The 14835-nt window shown below is 38.2% G+C and overlaps 1 protein-coding gene across 1 annotated transcript; it reads left to right on the forward strand.

Moving 5' to 3' along the window:
• The first annotated feature begins 3204 nt into the window (after positions 1–3204).
• OR4G9 (olfactory receptor family 4 subfamily G member 9) lies at positions 3205–4143 on the forward strand. Its single transcript, NM_001390436.1, has one exon. It carries the CDS (start codon positions 3205–3207, stop codon positions 4141–4143), a length of 939 nt encoding a protein of 312 aa, NP_001377365.1.
• The last annotated feature ends 10692 nt before the right edge of the window (positions 4144–14835 follow it).

Consider the following 14835-nt stretch of genomic DNA (forward strand, 5'->3'; position numbering starts at 1 on the left):
CAACCAACTTTTATGAGACTCTGCCTCCGGAGAAGTTCTGAGTCTTTAATGCTTTCTAAGAAAGCAAAACAGGACTTCCCTGGTGGCTCAGATGGAAGAAAGCAAAAGAAATAAATATTTTAAACTTGTTTGGATATACTCTTCCCTCTAAGCAAGAACTCAGTATTTCAGAATTAACTAGCTAAATGTTAGAACCAATTCCTGATAAGTTTTAAACAGATTAATCAGTACACATAGTGTATGTAAAGTTATAAGAAAGTTTGATTTCACTATGCAATATGCCTTTTTACCTTTTCTTTTTAGACATATTTCTTCACTCAATCTTATCTGTTTTGGAAAATATAAGGGACTATTGGAAAGAATAAAATTCAATTGACAAACAAAAGTGGGAGAGCTATTAATGCTTTCCCACTGTTTTCAGTGTATGACTTATCTATTCCAAATAATGAACAAACCAGGATTCTATAGAATGTCACATATATTAACATTTCTCTAGAGAAGGAAGCATGTACATATCTGGTCCAAATCTGACATAGAACATCCAGAGTTTTCTTCATGTACTTCCAGTAATTGTCATTCACCAACCAAGAAATGGTGGTTTAACCAAGGCTAATAAAACTATTGAACTAGTGCCAAAAATCCTAATACTACTCTAACCACCACATATATGCATACTTCACTACCTCCATAAATCTCAGTGTTCTTCTTTTTCATTTTCTTGGCCCTCTTTCTCCCCTGTTTCTCTCCTTTCATTTTCATTTTTTATCACAAATATGTGGTCAGTTTAGAAAAATATAAAATACAGATATTTAAATTTTTAATATTAAAATTACCTGAAGTGTCATTATCCAAAGTTATCTTCTTGAGATGTTATTGTATATGCAAACATATTTTTGTAATGTATAATATTAATAGCACATCATATAAGACAATCATTTGTAACCACTTTTTGTCAATAATTTAGTGGGCATGACAAAAAAATAATTTTACATCATTTATAATGGCCATATTCATTTTGGTACCAATCTTATCAATTTCCTGTTTCTGTATGCCTTTTCATAGTTTCAGTTCGGTTCAGTTGTTCAGTCATGTCCAGCTCTTTGTGACCCCATGGACTGCAGCACTCCAGGCCTCCCTGTCCATCACTAACTCCCAGAGTTTACTCAAGCTCATGTCCATTGAGTCAGTGATGCCATACAACCGTCTCATCCTCTGTAGCTCCCTTCTCCTGCCTTCAATCTTTCCCACCATCAGGGTCTTTCTTAATGAGTCAGTTCTTTGCATCAGGTGGCCAAAGTATTGGGAGTTTCAGTTTCAGCATAAGTCCTTCCAATGAATATTTAGGACTGATTTCCTTTAGGATGGACTGGTTGGATCTCCTTGTAGTCCAAAGGACTCTCAACAGTCTTCTCCAACACCACAGTTCAAAAGCATCATTTATTTGGCACTCAGCTTCCTTATAGTCCAACTCTTACATCCATACATGACTACTGGGAAAACCGTAGCTTTGACTAGACAGACCTTTGTTGGCAAAGTAATATCTCTGCTTTTTAATATGCTGTCTAGGTTGTTCATAATTTTTCTTCCAAGGAGCAAACGTCTTTTAATTTCATGGCTGCAGTCACCATCTTCAGTGATTTTGGAGCAAAAAAAAAAAAAGAATCAGTCACTGTTTCCCCTGTTTCATAGCTTATCTCCTTTAATATACTTTTATTCTGTCTCTTTGTATTGGATAATGAATGGATTTAAATACGTGTTATACATGATCTCATCAATGTTTACATTTGTAGTGATAATAGATACTTTCTATTAAAAATTTGTTGGTAGCAGTTTCATTCACCTTCAGATAGCATTTTAGCAGAACTAAGCTTCAAATCGGAGAAGGCAATGGCAACCCACTCCAGTACTCTTGCCTGGAAAATCCCATGGACGGAGGAGCCTGGTAGGCTGCAGTCATGGGTTTGCTAAGAGTCGGACAAGACTGAGCGACTTCACTTTCACTTTTCACTTTCATGCATTGGAGGAGGAAATGGCAACCCACTCCAGTGTTCTTGCCTGGAGAATCCCAGGGAGGGGGGACCCTGGTGGGCTGCCGTCTATGGGGTCGCACAGAGTCGGACAAAACTGAAGCGACTTAGCAGCAGCAGCAGCAGCAAGCTTCAAATACTTGAAAGACAAGCTGTTGTGACCTTCATGGTCTGCAGTTTTTTTTTCATTTTCTTAGTGCATCATGACTAAATATTTTGTTTCAGTGAAGACATCATTGTTTCTCAGTTTCACATTTGAATTGCAAGTCACTACCGTCTGAGTCACCAGGGAAGACCAATCCTATAGCACAGCTCTCAAAGCACAAGATCTCTCTCAAGCTTAGCAAAGTACTCAATAGCTCTCTTTTGGGGTTTTTAGACACTCCTTCTTTGGAGTTTCCTTTGATTTAAACTGTATCTTAATTCTCCAAGTATTGTAAATTAGAGAAGTAAACCTGTTCATTTTATGCTACCATCTTAAGTGCAACATTCATGCCCTCATTTGTTGGAAACTTTTCTATGTGTGATTAACACTTGTGTGGACAAATGTGATTAAGAGTTTGAACACTTCAGATATGCTGATTATTCATGATATGGAAGATGTTATGCTAAAATATATATGAACAAGACTGAAGAAGCCAGAACTGGGCTTCCCTGGCAGATTAGACAGCAAAGAATCTGCCTGCAATACAGGACACCTAGGTTCAATGCCTGGGTTGGGAAGATTCTCTGGATGAGGGCATGACAACTCACTTCAGTATTCTTGCCTGGAGAATCCCCATGGACAGAGGAGTCTGGCGGGCTACAGTCCATAGGGTTGCAAAGAGTTGGACACAACTGAGCAACTAAGCTCAGCACAAGCTTGGTAAAGAAGCTCTCTCCTAGGAAAATGTTACTCTTTATTCCTAATTCCTCCATTTTACCTGCCATATTCCCATATGATTTCTTTCCTTGTCTTTATGGTCTAAATTTTATTATCTCTTTTCTCCTATTCAATTATCTTCCTTTAACCTGCCCCTCTCTGTATTTCTTCTCACTTCATATTTTGGCATTTACAACATGTTTTCCATATAATCATTGATGGATAAATAAGGTATTAATCTTTGGTACCCATATTTTTCAATTCTTTCTTATTTTCTACCTTCAGAATACTTCAGCTTCTTCTCTGATTGAGTCAATGGATGGAGTAAATGACTCTGTGGTATCTGAATTTGTATTAATCGGACTTTCAAATTCATGGAAAATGCATCTTTTTCTTTTTTGGTTCTTCTTTGTGTTCTACTTGGGAATTATCCTGGGAAACCTCTTCATTGTGTTCACAGTAATTATTGACTCTCATTTACACTCCCCCATGTACTTCCTGTTGGCCAATCTCTCCCTCCTTGATCTAGGTCTTTCCTCTACCACAGTACCCAAAATGATCTCTGATCTTTACACTAACTGCAAAATCATTTCTTTTCCAAAATGTATGACACAGATATTTTTCATTCATGTCATGGGTGGAGTTGAGATGGTGCTGCTCATAGCCATGGCATTTGACAGGTATACTGCAATCTGTAAGCCTCTCCACTACCTGACAATTATGAGCTCCAAAATGTGTGTTTCCTTTGTAGTGGTTGCCTGGATAGTGGGGATAATCCATGCTGTATCTCAGTTTGTTTTTGTCATAAACTTGCCTTTTTGTGGTCCCAATAAAGTAGACAGTTTTTACTGTGACTTTCCTCGGGTCATGAAACTTGCTTGTGTAGACATTTACAAGCTAGAGTTTGTAATCATTGCTAATAGTGGGTTTATATCCATGGCTACCTTCTTCTCTTTAATTATATCCTACATTTTCATTTTGGTCACTGTCTGGAAACGTTCTTCAGGAGACTTATCTAAAGCATTTTTCACACTGTCAGCTCACATCACTGTAGTAATTTTGTTTTTTATGCCATGTATGTTTCTCTATGTGTGGCCTTTCCCTACAACATCATTGGATAAGTATTTGTTTATTGTTGACTTTGCCATCACCCCTATCTTGAATCCTACCATTTATACATTGAGAAACAAAGACATGAGATTTGCCATGAGGAGACTGGGCAAACGGATTGTAGGTTCCAGTGGGATCTCATAATGAATGGAGCAGATCTAGAGTACACAATGCTTCAAGCTTACCAAAAACAGAGTCATGTGACTATCATCATTACTATGGTTAAGAATTACTATTTCGAATGATAGTTCAACAAAGATGCACCTGTAGAAATTGATTATCAAGTTAGAGTTGACTTTATTTTGACAATCACAAGGAATAAATTGACTTCCTCTACGTTCATGGAGAAAAGAGATGAGAAAAGAAAACTAAGCTGACCTCCACGTGTAAACTTAACATTCAAAACCATTTTCTGGTGCCATTTCCTAGGACTTGCTGGGTGTAATTACTCTCAATTATAAATAAATAACTCAAAAATTGACAAATATATCTCATAGTAAGCTAATAGATTAAGAATCTAAAATGTAGGTTTGGGTAAATTATAAATAAAGTATATACTTCTAATTTTCTATTTTAATTTTATTTTAATTAACAGTAAGAATAAAATCAACTGTTATTATTTATGTTTAGCCCTGAATTCAAGACTTGACTACACCCTGAGCTTTTTCAGTTTAGGATGCCATTTCAATTTTGTTTAGATTTCAGTGATTGCATGTACAGAATTTCTTTAACACTATCAATATTTTAGATGAATTTAGATCAAATATTTTTGCACTTTTTTTCTGCTTCTCTGTTATCCTGAATGTGAAGACCTTCTAACATTCAACTAGCTCAATTTATTCTTTTAAAAGATGTATAATTAATAGCTGCTTCACAGCATAATAATCACCCAAGAATGTGTATTTAGAGGTCCTGGTTTCCTTGAATATGGTTTCCTGGTCTGTCAAACCACCACCCCACCACCACCACAAGCACCACCCCCCCCTTTACCCCATGGCCCAATACAAGAGTTTATGTATCTGTGTTTGATAACCTTGGAATAATAGAAAGCCAAAAAGGTTGAGGCATAATCAATTTATTTTTTTTTCCTTTTTTTTTATTCTTCCAATTTTATTTTATTTTTAAACTTTACATAATTGTATTAGTTTTGCCAAATATCAAAATGAATCCGCCACAGGTATACATGTGTTCCCCATCCCGAACCCTCCTCCCTCCTCCCTCCCCATACCATCCCTCTGGGCCATCCCAGTGCACCAGCCCCAAGCATCCAGCATCATGCATCGAACCTGGACTGGCAACTCGTTTCCTACATGATATTTTACATGTTTCATTGCCATTCTCCCAAATCTTCCCACCCTCTCCCTCTCCCACAGAGTCCATAAGACTGTTCTATACATCAGTGTCTCTTTTGCTGTCTCGTACACCGGGTGGCATAATCAATTTAATTGAGGATTTCTACATCTAGAATAAAGACTTCGTTAAAGTTACAGGAATATACAGTAACATCTCTGTCTCCTCTGTATAAATAAAACAATCTAATATGTCTTTTAAATTTTTTCTTTTTTTAATGTTTTTTTATTTTTTTTAATTTTATTTTATTTAACTTTGCAATATTGTATTGGTTTTGCCATATATCAAAATAAATCTGCCACAGGTATACATGTGTTCCCCATCCTGAACCCTCCTCCCTCCTCCCTCCTCCCTCCCCATACCATCCCTCTGGGTCATCCCAGTGCACCAGCCCCAAGCATCCTTTTTTCTTATTCATCTGGACAGGAATTTCTTTTTAACTTAATTACTGCTGATAACTCCTTCCTTCAAATACTCCACTGGGCCTCTAAATCACTATAATCTCCTGGTTTACCTCCTACCTCTTGGGTAATATCTTCCCAGCATCTGTTTGCTGAATTTCCCTCATTTGTTCAACCAACAAACTTAGGGTTCCTCAGAATTGCATCTTTAGCCTGTTCTCACTTTATATTCTGTCCCTAGGTTGCATCCATTCCCATGGCTTCACCTCAAACCTCCTGTTCTTTCAAAGTCACAATAAACGGCTCAAACACTTGCCCAGTAGCTCAACCCAAAATCTGGGGTAATAATGAACTCCTCTCTCACTCTGACCCTCAATATTCAATAAATCAGCAAGTCTATTAATTCCACTTTATAAACATTTCTTATATACCTCCCCTTATTTTCTTCTACAATGTCACCATTCTTGTTGAAACCATCACATATTATTTTTTAGAATAGAATTTTAAGTCAACTATGTGGTCTTCATGCTTCAAATCTTATCCCATTATCTTCATTTCAGTAGAGAGGTTTTTAAAAATATAAATCTAACCATGTAGTTGTTTTGCTCAATGACTTTAACGTAATTGTCATAGACCTTAAATTAAAACATTACCTCTCTTTCAAAGTTTATCAGGCCACCAGAGACCTGGTTCCCACCATGTCTCCTGCCCCTGAGAACAACATGCTCTTTCCCTTTAATTTCAGATTCAATTTGGTGGTTTTTTAAACTTGCCTGGAAACTTCAAACTCTTTTATCTCTGACGCTTCACACTGATGAATCATTCTGTCTGAAACACTTGTCTTTCATGATTCACCTAGTAACATCTACTTATTCTTCACACCTCAGTTTCAGCAACACTTTACCAGGGAATAATTCCCAGGACCTGGGTTCACGAACTCTCTTCTTATTGTGTATTGTTATAGCACTCCTTATTACCACTTCTGTAACATTAGTGACACTCCTGATTTCCTATTCAATGTAAGTTTTCCTCATTACACTTAACTTCCATGAGAAAAGGAGCTGTTTAATGCTGCCATCATATTTACTGCCAAACATCAGTATCAGTAGCAACAGTATAGAAAACAATCAATAAACATTTGTCATTAAATACAGAGTGAGGTCATAATGAGAAAAAAAAATCCTATATAAACACATACATGTGGAATTTACTGAGCATGCCCCCGCCCATCAGACAAGACCCAGTTTCCTCCACAGTCATTCTCTCCCATCAGGAAGATTCCATGAGCCTCTTATCCTCATCCCTCAGAGGGCAGACAGAATGAAACCCATAGTCACAGAAAACTAATCAAATTGATCACATGGGCCACAGCCTTGTCTAACTCAATCAAATGATGAGCCATGCCTCATTTGGGTGTAGGGCCACCCAAGATGGACAGGTGATGGTGGGGAGTTCTGACAAAACATGGTCCACTGAAGAAGGGAATGGCAAACCATTTCAGTTTTCTTGCCCTGAGAACCCCATGAACAGTATGAAAAGGCAAAAAGATAGGACACTGAAAGACGAATTCCCAGGTAGGTAGGTTCCTAGAGAAGAGTGGAGAAATAACTCCAGAAAGAATGAAGAGAAGGAGCCAAAGCAAACACAATGACCAGTTGTGGATGTGACTGGTGCTGGAAGTAAAGTCTGATACTGTAAAGAGCAATACTACATGGGACCCTGGGTCAGGTCTATGAATCAAGGTAAATTAGAAGTGGTCAAACATGGATGGAAAGAGTGAACATTGACATTTTAGGAATCAGTGAACTAAACTGGACTGGAATGGGTGAATTGAATTTAGATGACCATTGTATCTACTACTGTGGGCAAGAATCCCTTAAAAGAAATGGAGTAACCATCATAGTCAACAGAGGAATCCAAAATGCAATACTTGGGTGCAATTTCAAAAACAACAGAATGATCTCTGTTTGTTTCCAAGGCAAACCATTCAATATCACAATAATACAAGTCTATGCCCTGACCAGTAATGCTGAATAAGCTGAAGTTGAATGGTTCTATGAAGACCTACAAGACCTTCTAGAACTAACACACAAAAAAGATGTCCTTTTCATTATAGGGGACTGGAATGCAAAAGTAGGAAGTCAAGAGATACCTGAAGTAACAGGCAAATTTGACCTTGGAGTACAAAATGAAGAATGGCAACAAAGTTTTGCCAAGAGAATGCACTGGTCATAGCAAACACCCTCTTACAACAACACAAGAGAAGACTCTACACATGGACATCACCAGATGGTCAATACCAAAATCAGATTGATTATATTCTTTGCAGCAAAACATGGAGAAGCTCTATACAGTCAGCCAAAATAAGACTGGGAGCTGACTGTTGCTCAGAACATGAACTTCTTATTACCAAATTCAGACTGAAATTTAAGAAAGTGGAGAAAACCACTAGACCGTTCAGTTCAGTTCAGTTTAGTCTCTCAGTCGTGTCCAACTTTTTGGGACCCCATGAATTGCAGCACACCAGGCCTCCCTGTCCATCACCAACTCCTGGAGTTCACTCAAACTCACGTCCATCGAGTCAGTGATGCCATCCAGCCATCTCATCCTCTGTCGTCCCCTTTTCCTCCTGCCCCCAATCCCTCTCAGCATCAGAGTCTTTTCCAGTGAGTCAACTCTTCACATGAGGTGGCCAAAGTATTGGAGTTTCAGCTTTAGCATCAGTCCTTCCAATGAACACCTAGGACTAATCTCCTTTAAAATGGACTGGTTGGATCTCCTTGCAGTCCAAGGGACTCTCATGAATCTTCTCCAACACCACAGTTCAAAAGCCTCAATTTTTCAGTGCTCAGCTTTCTTCACAGTCCATCTCTCACATTCATACATGACTACTGGAAAAACCATAGCCTTGACTAGACAGACCTTTGTTGGCAAATTTATGTCTATGCTTTTTAATATGGTATGAAGGTTGGTCATAACTTTCCTTCCAAGGAGTAAGTGTCTTTTAATTTCATGGCTGCAATCACCATCTGCAGTGATTTTTGAGCCCCCCAAAATAAATTCTGACACTGTTTCCACTGTTTCCCCATCTATTTCCATTCAGGCATGACCTAAATCAAATCCCTTATGATTATACAGTGGAAGTGAGAAATAGATTCAAGAGACTAGATCTGATATACAAAGTGCCCAATGAACTATGGACAAAGGTTCATGACAGTGTACAGGAAACAGTAGTCAGAATCATCCCCAAGAAAAAGAAATGCAAAAAGGCAAAATGGTTGTCTGAGAAGGGTTTACAGATAGCTGAGAAAAGAAGAGAAGCTAAAGGCAAAGGAGAAAAGGAAAGATATACCCATCTGAATGCAGAGTTCTGAAGGATAGCAAAGAGAGATACAAAAACCTTCTTCAGTGATCAATGCAAAGAAATAGAGAAAACAATAGAATGGGAAAGACTAGAGATCACTTCAAGAAAATCAGAGATACCAAGGGAACACTTGATGCAAAGATGGGCTCAATAAAGGACAGAAATAATATGGACCTAAGAGAAGCAGAAGATATTAAGAAGAGGTGGCAAGAATATACAGAAGAACTATACAAAAAAAAAAAAAAAACAACAACAACTTAATGACCCAGATAATCACCATGGTGAGATCAGTCACCTAGAGCCAGACATCCTGAAATGCAAAGTCAAGTGTGTTTTAGGAAGTATCACCATGAACAAAGCTAGTGGAGGTGATAGAATTCCAGCTGAGCTATTTCAAATCCTAAAAGATGATGCTGTGAAAGTGCTGCACTCATTAGGCAGCAAATTTGGAAAACTCAGCAGTGGCCACAGGACTGAAAAAGGTCAGTTTCATTCCAATCCTACAGAAAAGCAATGTCAAAGAATGTTCAAACTACCATACAATTGCACTCATCTCACACACTAGCAAAGTAATGCTCAAAAGTCTCCAAGCTAGGCTTCAACAGTATGTGATCTGAGAACTTCCAAATGTTGAAGCTGGTTTTAGAAAAGGCAGAGGAACCAGAGATCAAATTGCCAACATCCATTGGATCATCGAAAAAGCAAGAGAGTTCCAAGAAAAAATCTACTTCTGCTTTATTGATTACGACAAAGCCTTTGACTGTGTGGATCACAACAAACTGTGGAAAATTCTTAAAGAGATTAGAATACCATACCACCCACCTTACCTACCTCCTGAGAAATCTGTATGCAGGTCAAGAAGCAACAGTTAGAACTGGACATGGAACAACAGACTAGTTTCAAATTGGAAAGGAGTATGTCAAGGCTATATATTGTCTCCCTGCATATATTATTTAATTTTTATGCAGAGTACATCATTCAAAATGCCAGACTGGATGAAGCACAAGCTGGAATCAAGATTGCCAGGAAATTTATCAGTAACCTCAGATATGCAGATGACACCACCCTTATGGCAGAAAGTGAAGAGGGACTAAAGAGCTTCTTGATGAAAGTCAAAAAGGAGAGAAAGCCAGAAAAATCTGGCTTAAAACTCAACATTCAAAAAACAAAGATCATGTCATCTGGTCCCATCACTCCATGGCAAATAGATGGAGAAACAATGGGAACAGTGAGAGGCTTTATTTTCTTGGGCTCCTAAATCACTGCAGATGGTGATTGCAGCCTTGAAATTAAAGGATGCTTGCTCCTTGTAAGAAAACCTATGACCAACCTAGACAACATATTAAAAAACAGATACATCACTTTGCCAAGTATAATAATGCATATATATGGAATTTAGAAAGATGGTAACAATAACCCTGTGTATGAGACAGCAAAAGAGACACTGATGCATAGAACAGTCTCATGGACTCTATGGGAGAGGGAGAGGGTGGGAAGATTTGGGAGAATGGCATTGAAGCATGTATAATATCATGTATGAAACAAAATGCCAGTCCAGGTTTGATGCACCATACTGGATGCTTGGGGCTAGTGCACTGGGACGACCCAGAAGGATGGTATGGAGAGGGAGGAGGGAGGAGGGTTCAAGATGGGGAACACATGTATACCTGTGGTGGATTAATTTTGATATTTGGCAAAACTAATACAATTATGTAAAGTTTAAAAATAAAATAAAATTTAAAAAAAAAAGTCCATCTAGTCAAAGCTATGGTTTTGCTAGTTCATGTATGGATGTGAAAGTTGGACTACAAAGCAAGCTGAGTGCCAAAGAATTGATGTTTTGAACTGTGGTGTTGGAGAAGGCTTTTGAGAGTTCCTTGGACTGCAAGAAGATCAAATCCTAAAGCAAATCAGCCCCGAATATTCATTGGAAGGACTGATGCTGAAGCTGAAGCTCCAATACTTTGGCCACCTGATGCAAAAAACTGGCTCATTTGAAAAGACCCTGGTGCTGGGAAAGATTGAAAGCAGGAGGAAAAGGTGATGATAGAGGATGAGATGGTTGGATGGCATCACTGACTCGGTGGATGTGAGTTTGAGCAAACTCTGAGAGTTGGTGATGGACAGGGAAGCCTGGCATGTTGCAGTCCATGGGGTCACAAAGAGTCGGACACACCTGTGCGGCTGAAATGAACTGTGGAATCTAGACAAAATGGTACAAATGAACCTGTTAGCAAAGCAGAAACAGAGACGCAGACATATAAAACAAATGTATGGACACCAAGGGGGCAAGGAGGGTGGGATGAATTGGGAGACTGGGAATGACATATATACATTACTATGTATAAAATAGATAAGTAATGAGAACCTACTGTATAGCAAAGGGAACTCAACTCAGTGCTCTGTGTTGATCCAAGTAAGAAGGGAATCCAAAAAAGAGGGGATAAATGTATATGGATAGCTGATTCACTTCACTGTACAGCAGAAACTAACACAACATTGTACAGCAACTATACTACAAAAAACTTTATTTAAAAAAATAGAAATTAATTAATTAATAAACCCAACAAAGAATAAAAATTAACAATGTGAATAATTTGTTGCATAGCAGTTGGGATTTCTTTTTACTTCTGATCAAAGATCACACAGATTTAAAAAATCCTCCCCTTTTTTGTCTACTTGTCTCTCCTTAATTAATTTTTTCTGCCTCTATCTCCTTAAGTAGAACTGAAATCTACTGCGAAATATGCCAGTGAGTTCTTTTTACAGGCTTGGTCGATTCAAATCTTGAGCCAATCTCAGCCTGTGAATCACTGGTATCAGGCCTCTCTGATACTCTCAGGTCTCAAGAACTCTACATTAACAATTTCTGATCTTCTACTGGGACTGAGGTTTCTCCACTGCCAACTAACTTGTGTCGCATGCCCCAGGAGAGAAACTCACATAGCCCCAGGAGATGCTCTGTGCCTAGCGCCCAGCTTCCTAGAACTCTATTTCTGCCTATATTCTCCCTTATTCATCTGAATATGCTGTTTTCCCTGGTACCCCAATCTCCTCACTTGGAACAAAAGGACAATCGTTCTACTGGCATGGTAGAATGATTTATGAAGTTCTATACTGCTCATAGAGCTTCTCTGGTGGCTCAGATGGTAAAGAATCTGCTTTCAATGTGAGAGACCTGGGTTTGATCCCTGGGTTGGGAAGATTGCCTGGAGGAGGGCATGGTAATCCACTCCAGTATTCTTGCCTGGAGAATCCCCATGTACAGAGGAGCCTGGCCGGCCACAGTCCATAGGATCGCAGAGTCAGACATGACTGAGCAACTAAGCACAGCACACACACTTACTGCTCACAGTGTTATGGACAAGCCCTGGGTGTGGGGGAGGGAAACAGGAGAAATTTTCCACTAATTTGGAATGTCACTATTTTACCAAAATTAATTTAGACAAGCCATAACTCTGCTGCTCTTCTAGAGTATATGGCTTTTGGGCAGGAGAAAATGATATACAACTCTAAACAAAGATAGAGCTTTGATACCTTGAGCCCACCATGGTAACCTGGAGATCAAATTTTTTTTTACGTACATATCAAAGATAAAGTCAGCCTTTTTCAGAGAAATCCACTAGGCTTACCTTGATGATTGTTACAGGTCATCTGAATAATTATCTCCTTCTCAGGTAAATATGCTCCTATTACAGACAACTCAAAATAACTCCCTACATTCTTTTCTCTTCAGACATCGATCCAACAAACCCAAAACTTACTTGTATACAGTCAAATCAGGAAAAATAAAGTTCAAAACCATTTAAGACCTTCATCCCCAGTAGTCCAAAGTTTATGAGCACAAGTAGAGTCACAGGTAAACATCTGCCATGATTAAAAACAGGGAAAGTACCATGAATTATGAGAATTATCTTTACCTATCAAGGGTTTAGATTTATTTCTTCAAGTCTGGTACTATGAATATCTTGTTTCTCAGGGTTTATTTTCACACCTTCATCTCAGTCACTCAAAGCAAGATCATCCACCATAAAGAGGGATTTTTATTATACAATCCAATATGTTATGTCAAAATCTTCCTGTAAAACAGATTCACTTTGCTGTACACCTGAAACTAATACAACATTGTAACTCAACTATATCCCAATAATTTTTTTTTAAATACCTTCCTTCTTTCCCTCTATTTCATCACCAGAAAAATTTTTCAATATTTCTCTCTTGGGGAAACCAATGTGACTCAAAGATTTAGTCCCCAAGAGAATCTAATAATGGGCTGAGTATTAGCCATCTTTGCAGCAGTAGCGAGTCACTCTCTTATGCAGCTAATTAGGTTATTTCTCATTATGGAGAATCTTATATATAGCTTTGTCTTTGAGAGAGGTGGGAGTGCTTTTTACAAATATAAAAGAGTACACTCTCTGACTTTCTCTTCTTCTAAAAATATACACCCTGTGACTGAACAGGCAAGTAAGAAAGACACTTTTAAATTACAAAACCATCCCTGTCACGGTTGCTTCCCTCTCCCCATAACCCTCGACCTTCCTTCAATTTCTGTTCCCCTGTAAAATATTGTGTCAGTTTTCTCTTTTGAAATCTATTTTTCCTTTCATCCTATACCATCTCTTTCCTATGATCAAATTTCAATCATTGAATTGCATTGTCTTCTAAAATTAATTACACACACACACACATATACCTTCTGATATTTTTAACTTCTTAATGAGAAAATTTTCAAGATTCACGTTTCTGGCTTTTGTGCTTTCCAATTCATTTTAAACTTCGTTTTCCATTGTGCAAAACAGAGTTCCGGACTCACGTATTCCTATACTATTTAAGGACCAAATTCTGTTTTAAAACAAAAGGAAATCTCAGTCCTCAGCCTCCAGGATTCTAGTGTGATTCCCTCTCCTTCACTATTACTTTCCTCTGAATTTGAAGGCTCCAACCAATGCCTAGACTGAGAGCATATGCTCAGATTCAAAGAAGATTCTGGTGTTGTGCCAGAGGACGGTACAGAGGAGATGCTGGCTGAAAATTCTGAAAGAGAACTGTTCAAGGACTGGCCAGGTTGTTTGAAGAAATAGGAGAGGGGATAAGGAAGAGCAATACCCAATGGGGAAAAAAATAGTCTTTCAGAAAGGGACGGCTCATTTTATTTTAAAAGGAAAGAGAACTCAGGGATGAATATGACTCTTCCAATTTGGTGTGATACTATCAAATATAAACAGTCTAGCTTTTTAATGACTTTTCCTACAAGCAGGTGTAGATCGTGAGTGAGGAAGGTCATTGGACTGAGTTAGGCTGACTTCTAGTACTGGCTCTGTGAATGTATTCCTGCAAATACACTGGGCATTTAACCTCACTGGGTTGTTTTCCATCTGTAGAATGAAATAACTGGACAATATAATCTCAAAGTTCTTTCCTACTTCTATAAAAATGTATCATTCTAATAATCTTTTTTGTTTAAAGATTTGTCTCTCCAGGTATTGGATAACTGATAAATTTTAAATCTCCAATAGGAGAGATGGAAAGTTCTAAGGGGACTTGGCTTTTGAAGAACTCCTGGGAACTTCACACAGTCACCAGTGTTTCCTAAGAAGGCAGAGAAACCAAGTATGTGGTCTTTTTCTCCAAACAAGCACTCTCAGGTCATCAGGACTTCTTGAATAATGATACACATTAATTCTAGATGTTTATAACAGAATGGGTGGGCCCTTCATT

Source organism: Bos taurus, chromosome 10, assembly GCF_002263795.3.
Source record: "Bos taurus isolate L1 Dominette 01449 registration number 42190680 breed Hereford chromosome 10, ARS-UCD2.0, whole genome shotgun sequence".
Classification (NCBI taxonomy): domain Eukaryota; kingdom Metazoa; phylum Chordata; class Mammalia; order Artiodactyla; family Bovidae; genus Bos; species Bos taurus.

Excerpts from the sequence above, each read along its gene's own strand:
- OR4G9 (NM_001390436.1), top strand. The coding sequence starts at position 3,205 with ATGGATGGAGTAAATGACTCTGTGGTATCTGAATTTGTATTAATCGGA.